The sequence below is a fragment of the Lichenostomus cassidix genome, unplaced genomic scaffold, assembly GCF_008360975.1.
Source record: "Lichenostomus cassidix isolate B80296 unplaced genomic scaffold, HeHo_3.0 HiC_scaffold_754, whole genome shotgun sequence".
Classification (NCBI taxonomy): domain Eukaryota; kingdom Metazoa; phylum Chordata; class Aves; order Passeriformes; family Meliphagidae; genus Lichenostomus; species Lichenostomus cassidix.
This window is the reverse complement of record NW_028147414.1, coordinates 5,881-18,582: the sequence shown is the minus strand read 5'-3', so window position 1 is coordinate 18,582 and position 12,702 is coordinate 5,881. Positions and strand designations below refer to the sequence as shown.

At 49.5% G+C, this 12,702-nt stretch overlaps 1 protein-coding gene across 1 annotated transcript; it reads right to left on the bottom strand.

Moving 5' to 3' along the window:
- Positions 1-488: 488 nt before the first annotated feature.
- Positions 489-2,395, bottom strand: LOC146423228 (uncharacterized). The gene is made up of 2 exons (XM_085045021.1): positions 2,322-2,395; positions 489-1,617 (listed from the first exon to the last, which is right to left on the bottom strand). Exon 2 carries the CDS (start codon positions 1,574-1,576, stop codon positions 551-553), a length of 1,026 nt encoding a protein of 341 aa, XP_084901147.1. The 5' UTR covers positions 1,577-1,617; positions 2,322-2,395; the 3' UTR covers positions 489-550.
- Between the last annotated feature and the right edge of the window lie 10,307 nt (positions 2,396-12,702).

Genomic DNA, 12,702 nt, shown 5'->3' with positions numbered 1-12,702 from the left:
GTGACTGACAGGGATCATCAACATACACACAAAAAAGAACTCTCACTCACCACCAGACAAGCCACATAGCTGCAAAAACAAGGATGCAAATGATTCTCCTGCCTCTGAACCTCATGCAGCCTTTGTGTACCCTGTCCTGTATTAAAGGCTCAAGAGGACAAGCAAAGTGATTCTCCCCATCTACCTCAGCAAAGTGTAGATTTTTCCCTAAGGCACTGAGAAGAAATGGTGCAAGGCATTCCATGGCTTTCCACGCCTCGCTTGAGGAATACTTGGTCAGTCTTTCACTCATGACTCCTCTCTAAGCATCCACCCCACTGTTGTCTCACAAGCTCTTCCATCACTGTGGCTGCAGCAGCATTTCCTGGGGGAGGTGGCTCTGCCAACATGGCCATAGGGCTCCAGGGGCCTTTGGATGACACATAGGTGTAAGGGTAAAGGAAAAATACTTCAGGAGAAGAGGAAGGAAGAAGGAACCTGAAAATCCATTAAGGAAGTAGCCATTTATTTTCTCTTCCTTGAGTAAGGACTTGCTTTGGCCTTTCTAGAGCTAATCCTGGTATGGCCTCTTGCTGGAATGGGAGCCACCTGGAGACCCAGGGGTCTTTCTCTTTTGGCGGCGCTGGGATGTCACAGGTGAGTGGTCATTGCCTTGGCCAGGAGCAGAGGAACCAGCAGCCACTGTTGTCTCCCCCAGCTCCTCCTGGGGCTGCTCCTGCTCTGCAGGGATGGACACAGATGGGGAGTGGCTGGGATGTCCACAGAGGATAGTCTCCAATGTGCTGGCTTCCTCCTCTGTGTTGAAATTTGTGATGCCACTGGAGGGGTCCTGGCTGAAGGTGGGAGCACCGTCCTGGGAAGCAGTGGGGTCCGAGCTGGCAGCAGGGATCTCATCCTCCTCCCTGGCAATGTGGGAGTGCCGCAGCCTCTGAACCTCCTCACTGCACTGGGTCTCAATGATATTGAGGATGCCATGGACTAGTGATGCAGTGTACTGCTGGAGACGGGGCTGCAGTCTCTGGACCAAGACTTCCCTGTCTGGACCATAGACACAAAGGGCAAGCAGGATGCCACTCTCTGCACTCTTCACCTGGTACCACTCGCCCCCATATATCATCTCCAGCCCCTCGTGCAGCCAGGGCCTCACAGGGTCCAGGAGGTTCCGTCGTCTTCGGAAAAGTTCTGCCCAAAGCTCAGGCAGGATGCCACCCACAGCCTCTGGTCCTGCAGCCTCCTGCTCAGCAGGGGCTGTTATTCCTTGTGGAGAAGAAGCAGGAGACTCTTCAGAGCCACGGGGGCTGTTTTCAACCAGGCCTCCAGGAGATTCTGCTGCCTGGCTACTGGTCTCTGGCAACTCTCTGGGAGGTGTGATGACACAGTGTAGGTAGTCATCTCCACCACGGTCTGAAAACTTGACTGTCAAGATAGATCTTCTGCAGAGTGGACAGGCAGGATTTCTTTCTGCCCAACGCAGGATGCAGCCGAGGCAGAATCGGTGGCCACAGGGCATCACATAAGCAACATCATCTGGTGCATCACAGCAGATGGGGCAGCTCCATTCCTTCCTTGTGGCCATGAGTGCTTGTTCCCACAGGCTGGCCCAGGTACTGACAGCACCTGAATTTATAGAACAACGGATGTGAGGTCACAGTTATAATCCACCACCAGTATTAGCATTATTCCTAGGGTTATGATTGGGATTACTATCACTTCCACCACCCAGTGAGGTTACAGTGTGATGTCACATTGTGATGTCCACCCCTGTGGCTCTTGAAAATACACTGCAAATTGGAGGCTGCCCTCTGCAGAAGTCCCTACTGCACCCCAGACAGGAGAGCATCACCAAACCATGGGATCTGAGTTAGTGGATCCATGGCTGTGAAAAACCAGCAAGATTAAAATTTGGTCCCTCACTGAACATCAGAAATTCAGCAGAGGGGGGTTCAGGAAGCCAGGAAAAGGTTCAGATGGTACTGTGAGGAATGGCTGGATTTCACAATCCATGAAGGAGTGTTTCCTGAGAGACAGCCAAAATGCAGAGATAACGTGGACAAGAGCACTAGAGATATGTTGGGAAGGGGAGTCTTGCAAGAGAAGAGCATCAGTGTAGCTGTATCTGCAACATCATTTAAGTCTGACATTGCCTAAATAATGCTGTCCCAAATCTGGGAACAGATCAATCTATGTTGGAAGAAATGGGGAAAAGGGTCATTGGTGTAGAGTTGTTTATGTCAGTGGAGGCAGCACCAGAGAAAGTGAAATGCAAGGGCATCTTAGGAGGGGAAGAAAAGACAGAGCCTTTGGTGACTGGCATGAAATACCTATGGCAAGCAGAAGACATGGGTGAGAAGAAGAAAGTAGAAGTAGAAAGTGATGCTGCAGTAGCCCCAGATGTGTGCAGAGGTGAAATGGAACACTGGGACAGACATCCCTTATGCATCACTGAGCAGTGGAGGATGGCATCACAAAGTGGCAGACTGTGACCCTCCAAAGCCTGGCTCTCCAAAAATACTGACCTGCCAGGTGTTCTCTGCTGGTCATGACTCCTCTCCAAGCATCACCTCAGTGCTTTCTCAGAAGCTCTTCATGATCCTGGAGCATTATGGCACTCCTTCCATAATGTTGTGGCAGATTGGATGGAGCAGAGAATGAAGATCTGCTACCCCTCACTGGTGTCACACATTGCAGAAGGGTCATGGTCTTTCTCATGGTCACCATCTGTCCTGGGAATGGAAAAAATGCAAGAAATGTCCAGATCCTCAATACTGACACCCTCCTGGTTCCCTAAGGCTCAAACTCACCCCAAGGACGCATTTCTTTGCAGAGTTCACCTGTGCTGTTACAAGAACTCTATGGTACCTGGCCACATGAACCAGGTGAAAACATTGATGGGGAAACAAAGGCAACAGCTCTCAGATAGACACTTGTAGCTGATGCAGCCTCCAATGCACCACCCAGCACCAGGAGAATCATGGATCAGTTGTCCAGACCCTGCATGAACACTTGGTAGGGGTCCAGGAGGCCTCTTGCAGGGCTGGGAACACTCACCTTCATCGTTGGAGATTGTGAATTAAGAGGTTCTCCTTAAGACATTCTGATCTGACATCAGAAAATTTCAGAGTTCACTGAAATTAAAGGAAACTTGTTCTCTAATCTGAAATATTTATCTTTAGGTTGTTCAAAGATCTTTTTTTAGAGGCAAGGGTCTGGTGGCTTTTCCCTTTTCATGTATGAATTTAGAGACAAAAAACCTTTTTTATTGTTTTTTCTGTATGAAATAGAAAATACTTTTACTAGTGACCTATATATATTCAGATTTTATTGTGTAAAATCATGAAAAGGACTGCAGGTCTCCAAATATAAGAATAGACCTAACCCCAGAGATGTGCTAGATGCACTTTTAATTTTTCTCCAGCTTTTTACCAGTTCTGGACATAGTAGAAGGACATGATGGAGAAATGTCCAGCATTAAAAAAAAACCCAAAACTTTTTTTGTTTTGTTTCATTTTGTTTTGTTTTGTTTTGTTTTGTTTTGGGGTTTTTTGTTTGTTTGTTTGGTTTTGGTGGTTTTTTTTTTTTTAATTAAGATGACAGGACCTAGAGGGGAAATTGAAGTATTCTTAGCTTTTTACTATAATGAAACCAGCCTCTGTTATTACTCAAGTATATAAACTTTCTGGTAAACATTGTACTTTAGAATACTAGTAACTCTTATCCAAGATTTTGTTGATCAATTAGTCTCCTATCTTATGGTTATATAAATGTATATTTAGTTACATATCACTGGGAACACAGAAAGGTCCTTAAATAATTATAGTATTCAACTAGATCTAATTAGTATTGCTCTGACATTAAGATATACCTTTAACACTAGACTCTTGAGATCAGCTGAATGTTTTGTATTGTTTAAAAAGCTGAGCTGCAGTGCTGTGACCACCCACTATGTCCATTGCTATGTTACCTGAGATGGCTGTGGCTTAATGGACTTTTATTACCTGAACAGCTATATTTGTACCAATAGCAACAGAGATCATTTAGCCACTGTCTTCATTTATATATACTGTAATGTTTACTTTGTATTAATCTCCAAAGCACAAGTGTAATTGCAAAGTCCATATATGTTAGTACATGTAGGCAGAAGCCTGTGAATTTATTGTACAAGGTTAGCAGCAGGAATAGCTGCTTGCTAATGCCATCTCCAGGCCTTGACTTCAGACATTGTTTACTGCAGCCATTGGCCACCGTTACCATACAGAAACTGAAAATCACACATGGATATTTATTTTCTCACTCAAACAAACCTCAGTGCACAGAGCTGTGGGATACAATCTAAGAAAAACAGTGAATTTATTTAGCTTGAACAATCCTTTTGAATGCACAAGAGTTAGCAAAAATTGAGGTAGATTTTGAAAATAAGGATTTATTTGTCTAAGTCAAGAAAAAAAGGCTGCATATGGACAATTAGTATGTTTACATACTGCTGGTTCTGTATCAGAGTAAGTCATGTTGATAATATTCTATAAAATATACAATTTTTTTATTTTCCTGTTATTAGCTAGTGTTTGTATATGATGGGATTGCCTTATATAAGGCTCAACATTTGAAGTGTGTACACCTTTCCCCAGTATACTAATGCTAAATTGTATGGGGTGGGAGAGGTAGGATTTATTGAGGAGATGAAAAGGTGATGGCTGCATATTTTTCCAATATTTATTATAGGGTCTTTTGTAGCACTTATTTCCATAGTAACATAATAGCTCATGCCCTCATTCTTCACTTTTCTGAAGGTAAACAGGTGGGAACAGAGATGCACAGTTGAAAAGCCTAAAAGATGTCAGAACTGGATTTCTGCTCCAGAGATAGCACTAAAATTTAGATCTCTGGAGCCTTAATCCATTGCTTTAATCCAAATTCATCTAGACTTTACTGGAGGACAAAGTAATTAGTTAATGAATTATTTACTAAATAAAACAGTAATAATTGCTTTAATTTTTTAGTATTTCCCAAATTATCTCCACTTGAATGATGTACCTACACCAGGGAAAGTGAAGAGACAACATCTGTAATTTGAAATATTTGGAGATAATTTTTAATGAAAGTTTTCTGAGAGTCTCAGATGAGGAATTCTGCCTCAGAGTGAGGATGCAGCACATTAACTGGATAAATCTAGAAGCGTCTGTCTCTGGATTATGTTGAATGTCCTTTTCTAGAGTATCTGATTCAGCTGGAATCTGAACGTTACAAGACAGAATGCCCTAAAGTCATGGAAGAACAGATGCAATGTCAGTAAGTTCAGACCACGAATACTTTCTCACTATTAGATTTTCTTAAAATTAATCCCTGTGGGAAGAACTCGATGTTATGTTGCACCGATGAATGTTAGAGATTTTAAAATACGCTACTTTTTCTTACAGATGAGACTATTTCTGAGGAAACTATGTGTTCTAGAAACTGTTTCCTAGAACATGAGTGTAAAGCACTCGGTGCATTGCAGCATAACTTTGATTTTCTAAAGCATGGCAACATTTTTGGTTGCCAGGAGCAGGCAGCTGGACAGAGACTGCCTGTTCAGCCACCGCACTTGCTATCCGCAGCCGCCCCAAGCTCCTCCCCTCCTGGCCGGGCAGGGACTGCTCCCTCCAGTTCGGGCGGCTCCTGAGCCGGTCCCCTCTGCCTCTGCTGTTCACTGGCATTTTTGTTGTAGAGCTGATTCTCCTCAGGGGCTCCCCTAGAACTGCCAAGTCCCTGCAGGCTCCCTTGCCCTGGCGCTGCCCTGCCACAAGAGAAGCCCACAAACCCAAGATCTACCCCTTCACTGCTGGTCCAGAGCTGTTGCCCTCAGCAAAATGGGAGGAACGTCTGACTTAGTTGAAAAACATTTTTTTAGCACCTAATTTCTGCCAGGTGATGACTGTTGGAGCTGCCCATATTCCTCAGAGAGCTGCTCTCATCATGTTCTTAAGCTGAAGGACCCTGCATCTACCTGCTCAGAAGGAGATAATTCTAATTAATTTACTCATTGTGTGTAGAAAGTATGCTTATGTACTGAGTTTGTGTGGCCAGGTATTGGGATAATGGCTGCAAGTTCCCCACACCCCTTTCTTAATGACTGTCCTTGTCACCTATTGTCCTGCCTTCCCTACTCCATGTGGTCCTAGCCACGCCCCCAGTTTTCCCTATTGGTTCCTGTACTCTAACCCCACGTGGCCCTGGCCACTCCCTCGGGTTTCCCCTATTGGTTCCTGTACTCCTAACTCTGCCCCTGTACCTCCCCTGTACCCAGAGGTCACTGGGCCTGTGTGCTGTCCCTGCCCCTCTCTGTTTCCCTATAAAACCCCTTACCCTCCGCCATCTTGCTGTCTATGCTCCACGTGTGTTTATGCTCCACATGTGGCTGTGCATGTGAGGCCTTCGCCCTCGAGGCATCTCTGCCTCGAGGAGGTCGTTGGCCTCTGGTGCACCATGCGAATAAACATCTTCCATGGACACACTGCACAGACCCTCCTCGCCTCCTTTATCACCGCCGGTTGTGGAAGCAGACGAACCAGAGCTAGCCTTATGGCTCCCCGGCCGGTGAGAGCGCAGTGTCCAGCCCTGGGTCAGAGGGTTTGGAGCACTGAGGCGCTGAACCGGGCTGGGTAGAGAAGCTCTAGGGTAAAGTCTGCCGCAACATCCTCTAAACCGCAACAGCCAGGTTTGGGTAGCAGTGATAGGGGCAGAAGGGAAAGGGTGTGGGGTATTGCGAACAGGATGGCTCTCACTTTCAAAGTACATTTCAGGGACACTTGTTTCCAAAGAAGCCTTTGCAAGCATGCCACAACTGCACTTTCTGAATATGAATACAGTTGCATGAGTGACTCAGAAGTCCACATTCTTGGTTTCTTAACTTCAGTGTAGCACCCATCCAGAAATCCAGTGATGACTTTTTAGCATCATTATTATATTCTTATGAGATGATATATTGGGAGTGAAGTGGGTGGGAAGAATGGAGTTGTGAAGAAATTAAAAGCAAAGGTAAAGAACATCAAGACAATTCAGTAAGGGAGAAATAGAGAATGAAATACAGACAAGGGATGGAAGCAACAGAATTTTCTCCATGAATGACCAAAAACACATCAGTGATGAAAGGCAAAAACAACTGCTCTCCTCCACAAAAGCCAGCTTTGGCTCTTAGGCCTTAGGCAAATTTTGTGCTGACTCCAACAGATGTCTTGGTGTCTTGGTTTGAAAGAGAGGTGTCTGCCAAGGAAGGTCAGAATCTCCTTTGGAATGGATGCTGTGAACCCCCCCTTCCCTCCGAATTATTACAACTTTGAAATTAAGGGGCTTTCAGGCAAAAATATGGAGAAAGGAATAACAGATACTGGTATGTTGTGTTGGTTTTGCTTGGCCAGGTTTTTGGTAGTGGGGGGCCCACAAAGATGGCTTCCATGAGAAGCTGCTGGAAGCTTCCACCATGTCCAGGAAAGCCAATCCCTGATGGCTCTGAACATGGACATGCTGCTGGCCAAGCCTTTGCCAATTAGAGATGGTGGTAATGCCTCTATGATAATATATTTAAGAAGAAATCACAACAATATGGGCACGCAGTTGTTTCTAGCCAGAGAAGGAGGAGGAGATGAGAACATGTGAGAGAAAACAACATGGAGACACCAAGGTCAGTGGAGAAGCAGGGGGAGGAGGTGTTCCAGGCTCCAGAGTCGAGATTCCTCTGCCAGCTGTGATGAAGACCATGGTGAAGCAGCTGTGCCCCTGCAGCCCATGGGGGTCTATGGGAGATGCAAAGATCTACTTGCAGCCCATGGAGGAGGTGCCCCATGCTGGAGCAGGTGGATGCCTGGAGGAGGCTGTGTTCCAGTGGGAAACTCCATGGAGACAGAGGCCTTGCTCCCAAGATGGAACAGCCTGGCCTTGGAGGACTGCACCCCATGGAAGAGGGACCCATGCTGCAGCAGTTTTGGGAGGACTGTCTGCCCGTGGGAAGGGCTCAAATTGAAGCAGCATGTGTATGTGTGCTGCTGCTCGTGAGACGGACCCACACTGGAGGAATCCACAGAGAACTGTCTCCTGTGGGAGGGACCCCCCAGCAACACAGAGGAAGGACTCCTCTCACTTAGCAGTGGAAGAAAATCCCGGTGATGAACTGACCCAAACCCCCATGCCCTATACCCTATCCCATCTATTTCACCACCGCTGTTGGTGGGAGGGAGGGAGGGATTGGGGGGGAAGAACAGTGTCTTTAAGGGTTTATGTTACTTCTCATCATCCTCCTCTGACTCCATTAGTAATAAATTCACTTTGCAACTAAGTTGAGCCTGTTTTGCCCTTGAAGTGTTTTTTTCCTCGTCCTTATCTCATGAAGCCCTTGCTTGGTAAACTTTTTTCTCTCTTCTGTCCATCTGTGGCAGGAGAGAGAGAGCGAGCGAGCAGATGTCGGGGGTGCCTGGCGTTTGGCCAAGGTTCAAACCACAACATATGTATAACAAGGCAAACAAGCAACAGCAACAGCAGCAACAACAAACAAAACCAGAAACCCAGTAACAACCTTCTCTCGGCTGTCAGAGCACCTTCCCCTTTGGTGCAGTTACAGTCACAGCCAGCAGGGGCACTCTTGGTTCCCAGCAGAGGAGGGTAGGTGAGATGATTCCCCCACGGCTGCAGGGGGCGCTGTGGCGCGAGTTCAGTCGCATCTCTCTCACTTGGGCAATGGTGAGTGCAGCTGGCAGAAGGGATGGAAAAGGGGCTTCCTTTACAGCTTCACACCGGCAGCTGATCCCGGTGCCCTTCCAGATGCCGAGATGGGCTGCAGCAGGAACCTCGGAGCAGTGGCTAGGAGGGCAGGGCAGGCTCACCCAGGGGTAGCCAGCAAAAGGTAGCAGAAACTCGGCAGCTGTAGCAGGAGCAGTGTAGGCCCGAGGTGGGGCGGGGGGGGGGGGGGTTGGGTTACAGTGTAGCAAAAACCAGGAGCAGTAGCAGAAAACCAGCAGGGGTTAAGCAGGGAATCTCTCCCCTAGGTAGCTCACCGACAGTGGCTGGTCCCTGGATCAGTCTGTGCAGAGGCAGGACAGTCCCCGGCAGGAGATGGGGTACTCCCAGTGCCAGGTCTCGGCACGGCAAGCACGGGCTCTGGGCTCCCAAACAGCAAAGAGGTAGAGAGACAAGCAAAAAAGCCCAGTCACAGTGTCAAAGGAAAAGAAACAAAAGGTGTGGAGGTTCACCGGTCCGAACCGGCCGGCCCAGAGCCCAGGGCTCCAGTTGTCAACGTGGCGCAGCTCCCCAAAGGGGATGCAGCTTCGTCCAAAGACTCTGAGGACAAAGTGTAACCTCCCGCACCCTGCCCCCTGAAAGTTCTCTCTTTGTTTATTGGTTAGAAGTTTAGTTACCCCGCCCCTGTTACCGCCCCAGCTGCCACCCCTATCTAGAATGTTCTGTTTCCCTCGCTCCCTCATTGGCTGGATTGTATCCCTCCCCTGGTTTTGTATCATTTGCTACCCTGCTTGTCTGTCAACGCTGTACCCAAGCTGATTGGCTCCGCCCCTGCTGACCTGCCCCTGGAAACCCTGTAACCCCCCTTTAAAACCCCCCAGCTGCTGTTGCTCTGGGCAGTTTGTGCCTCGTGGGTTCTGGGAGCCAGACCTTACGTCCACGGACAGCCTGAGAGCTTTTAGGGTGCCTGCTTCTCTGCTATCCCGTCAATAAAGCACCTTGAAGCTCTCGACCTCTGTGGTTCTTTGCCTCTCGGGGACTGGAGGCTGACTCAACTCCCTGCCACCGGGCCTGACCCTCTGCCTCAGGGCGGCTTACTCTTCCTCTCCCCATACAGGGAATCAGGCGGTGTCCCCGGGGGCCGACTGGTGCTAGTCCGGAGGGATGGAGCCGGAGCTGAGTGGGCTGAAGGCCGAGCCCAGCTCCGGCAACACCTGGCGCCCAACGTGACCCTCCGATCCCTTTCACTGCCTTTAAAGGGAAAGGAGTGAAGATCGTTTCCGTCAGGCAGTGAGTGGTAGCACGCTTCTTCGAAAGTGGTGCTCCTCACCACCGGGACAGCTGTCCACCGCTCGCGCCGTGATACCGGAGGAGGGAGTTCCGAAGGATCCGGACGTGAGGCTGACGATGTAGTCCCGGAGGAGCTCCCAAACGAGGACCATCCACCCAGCTTTCATTTCAGGTGCGGGGCAGTGGGACGGGTCCCCTGGCGTACCTCCTTATTTTTTAGTTTTCTTTATTGGGTGGGTGGGTGAATGATCCCCTTTTAGTTAGTTTGCTTTTCATTTAGGAGAAATGGGGGCAAAACTAACAAAGGGCCAGAGGGATTTTTATGTTTCAGTTAAATCCTCCCTAGAATTAGCAAATTTTCCGTTTTCGTCCCCGTTCCTCAAAAATTTTATTAAGTTCATCTACGCCCAATTTCCAGAGACCGCCCTCGATGATGCCGACTCTCCGGAGTTTTGGCGGAGAGTGAGGAGGGAGATGAATCTTTTGAGAGATCAAGGCGACAGGCACGCCGAGAAATTTTTTGGGATTTTAAGCGCCATCCTGTATATCCGTCGCCCTGCAAGGAGCTCGGGAACCCCTGCTAACCCTACCCCATCTTCCCGTCCTCCCACTTACCCTGACCCAACACCTGCGAGAGGCAGCTGCGGCAGCTCAGAACGCCAAGAGGCACGGAGTTCCCGCCTGGTCTCTGGCACCCCCGCAACAGCTTCTTCCCTAGCCCGGGAGGAAGTCACGACCCTCCCGAGCACTCCGCACCTGGTTGTCCCTAACCTTGCTTCCCCAGTTCAACCTTCCTCGGTAGTTCCCCGCGCTACCCGCAACGTCTCCTTTAATTTGCCCGAGGAGCCATTTTATGGCGGTGGTAGGCACCAAAATGGTGCCGACCGAATGGCTTCCTCACCCCCCACTCCTCCTACCCATCATCCTGCTTTTCCCGTGCATTCCTTGGTTTACCCGCCAGTTTACCACTCCTACCCCTCCCCCTGGGCAAACTGTCCATCACTAAGCGGGCCCTCCCCTTCCTTCGGACCCTCCGCCGCTGCGCCCAACCCCTTTATCCCAACCCCTCCCACACCCCCTTATCCTACCCAGCCACACCTTTTCCTTGATCCCTTCCCGGAACCCGCGTCGGTAAACCCTCCCTTTGCTCCACCCCCATCAACCCCCTCCCCAGAGGTGGGACTTTCCAGTTGCCTTGATACTCCTTCCGGCATCTGCGGGAAGGAGGCCATCTTGAGTGGCCTTCAACCGACCACCGGAAGGAGGCCATCTTGGATGGTCCTCCGACCGATCTCGGCTGGAAGGACGCCATCTTGGGTGGTCCTCCAACCGGTCACTGGAAGGAGGCCATCTTGGATGGGTCCTCTTGTCCAGACCGGAAGGATGCCATCTTTGATGATCCGGAAGTCCTCCAAAATCCTTTCGCAGCACCGGTTCAAGTTTCTTGGGCGGGCCACAACCCACGATGGGAGCCCTTTGACCGCGCTGCACTCAAAGACTTAGCCAAGTCTCAGAAGGAGTTTGGACGAGACTTGTTTTACTTTCAGTCCGTCCTGCGTGCCTCCTTGACTGGCGTGCCCCTAGTTCCCCATGACATCAAGTTGATCATGTCGTGTCTCCTGTCTCCCATTGAATACCAGGAGTGGGAAGACGAGTGGAAGCAACATGTGAAGGAACTTAGGGAAACTCTTTCAAGGAGCGGTGCGGCAAACAACCTCCCAATCAATTTACTAGTGGATGAAGGGGACTTCATAAAGCCCCAAATTCAAGCCTGTGACATCCCGCTGGATGTCCTAGCCTCCCTAGCCAGTTCTGCAGAACGGATTTTGCTTGGTATCCCTTGGGCGGATGCCCCAACCATCCCGTACCTGGACATCTTCCAAGGGGAGAGTGAGTCGTTTTCAGCCTTTATCGATCGCCTCAAATGAGCGATTGACTTGCAGGTGCCCGACGCTAACATCCGCCCACAACTCCTGGTTGATGGCGCCATTACCTGCACCAACCACATCTGCAAGGAAATTGTTCTTTCCTTGCCCCATGATCCTCGCCCCACAATCATTCAGATGGTGAGTGCCTGCAGACGGCTTGCAGCCATCAAGGCCATGAACAACACAGCCGAGCATGCACTCGCCATCGCGAGGACAAACGCAGTCTGCAACCGATGCAGCAGAAGAGGGCACTATGCTGCAGATTGCACCACCCCCCTAGAAGACATTCCCCTCTTCCCCAACACCCCAAAGCCGGTAGCCCGCACCCAGCACCCTCCCCACTTGATCCTTGCTGAACCTGCCTCCCCTCCACTCCCTCACCCTGCTGGCCAGGGAAACTGAATGTGCAGCACAAGATGCCGGCCTCGTGCTGCCAGAAGCCACGGGCCGGCCCCGACCCCACCAAATTCCAGCCTGCGTGGGTCGTGGAGGACACTTTTATTCAAAGACATGGACATCATATCATTTATCCTAAATGTCATTTTCGTGACCAATTTGTTCTTGCTCTTGCAGATGCGGAGAAAGGACCCCTGGGAATTTCCATCATCCCTTCCTTGATCAGAGTGGACGTCGATGGGTTCTTTCCTCTCCAGGTTGAGGTTGCCAACCCCCCTCTTATCCTTTCTAGGGAGCAAGTCATCGCGAGAGTTAAGGCATTCCCGCTCCAAGCTATCATCATGGAATTGCCGCTTGTTGCCTGGTCTGAGGTGGTGGGTAA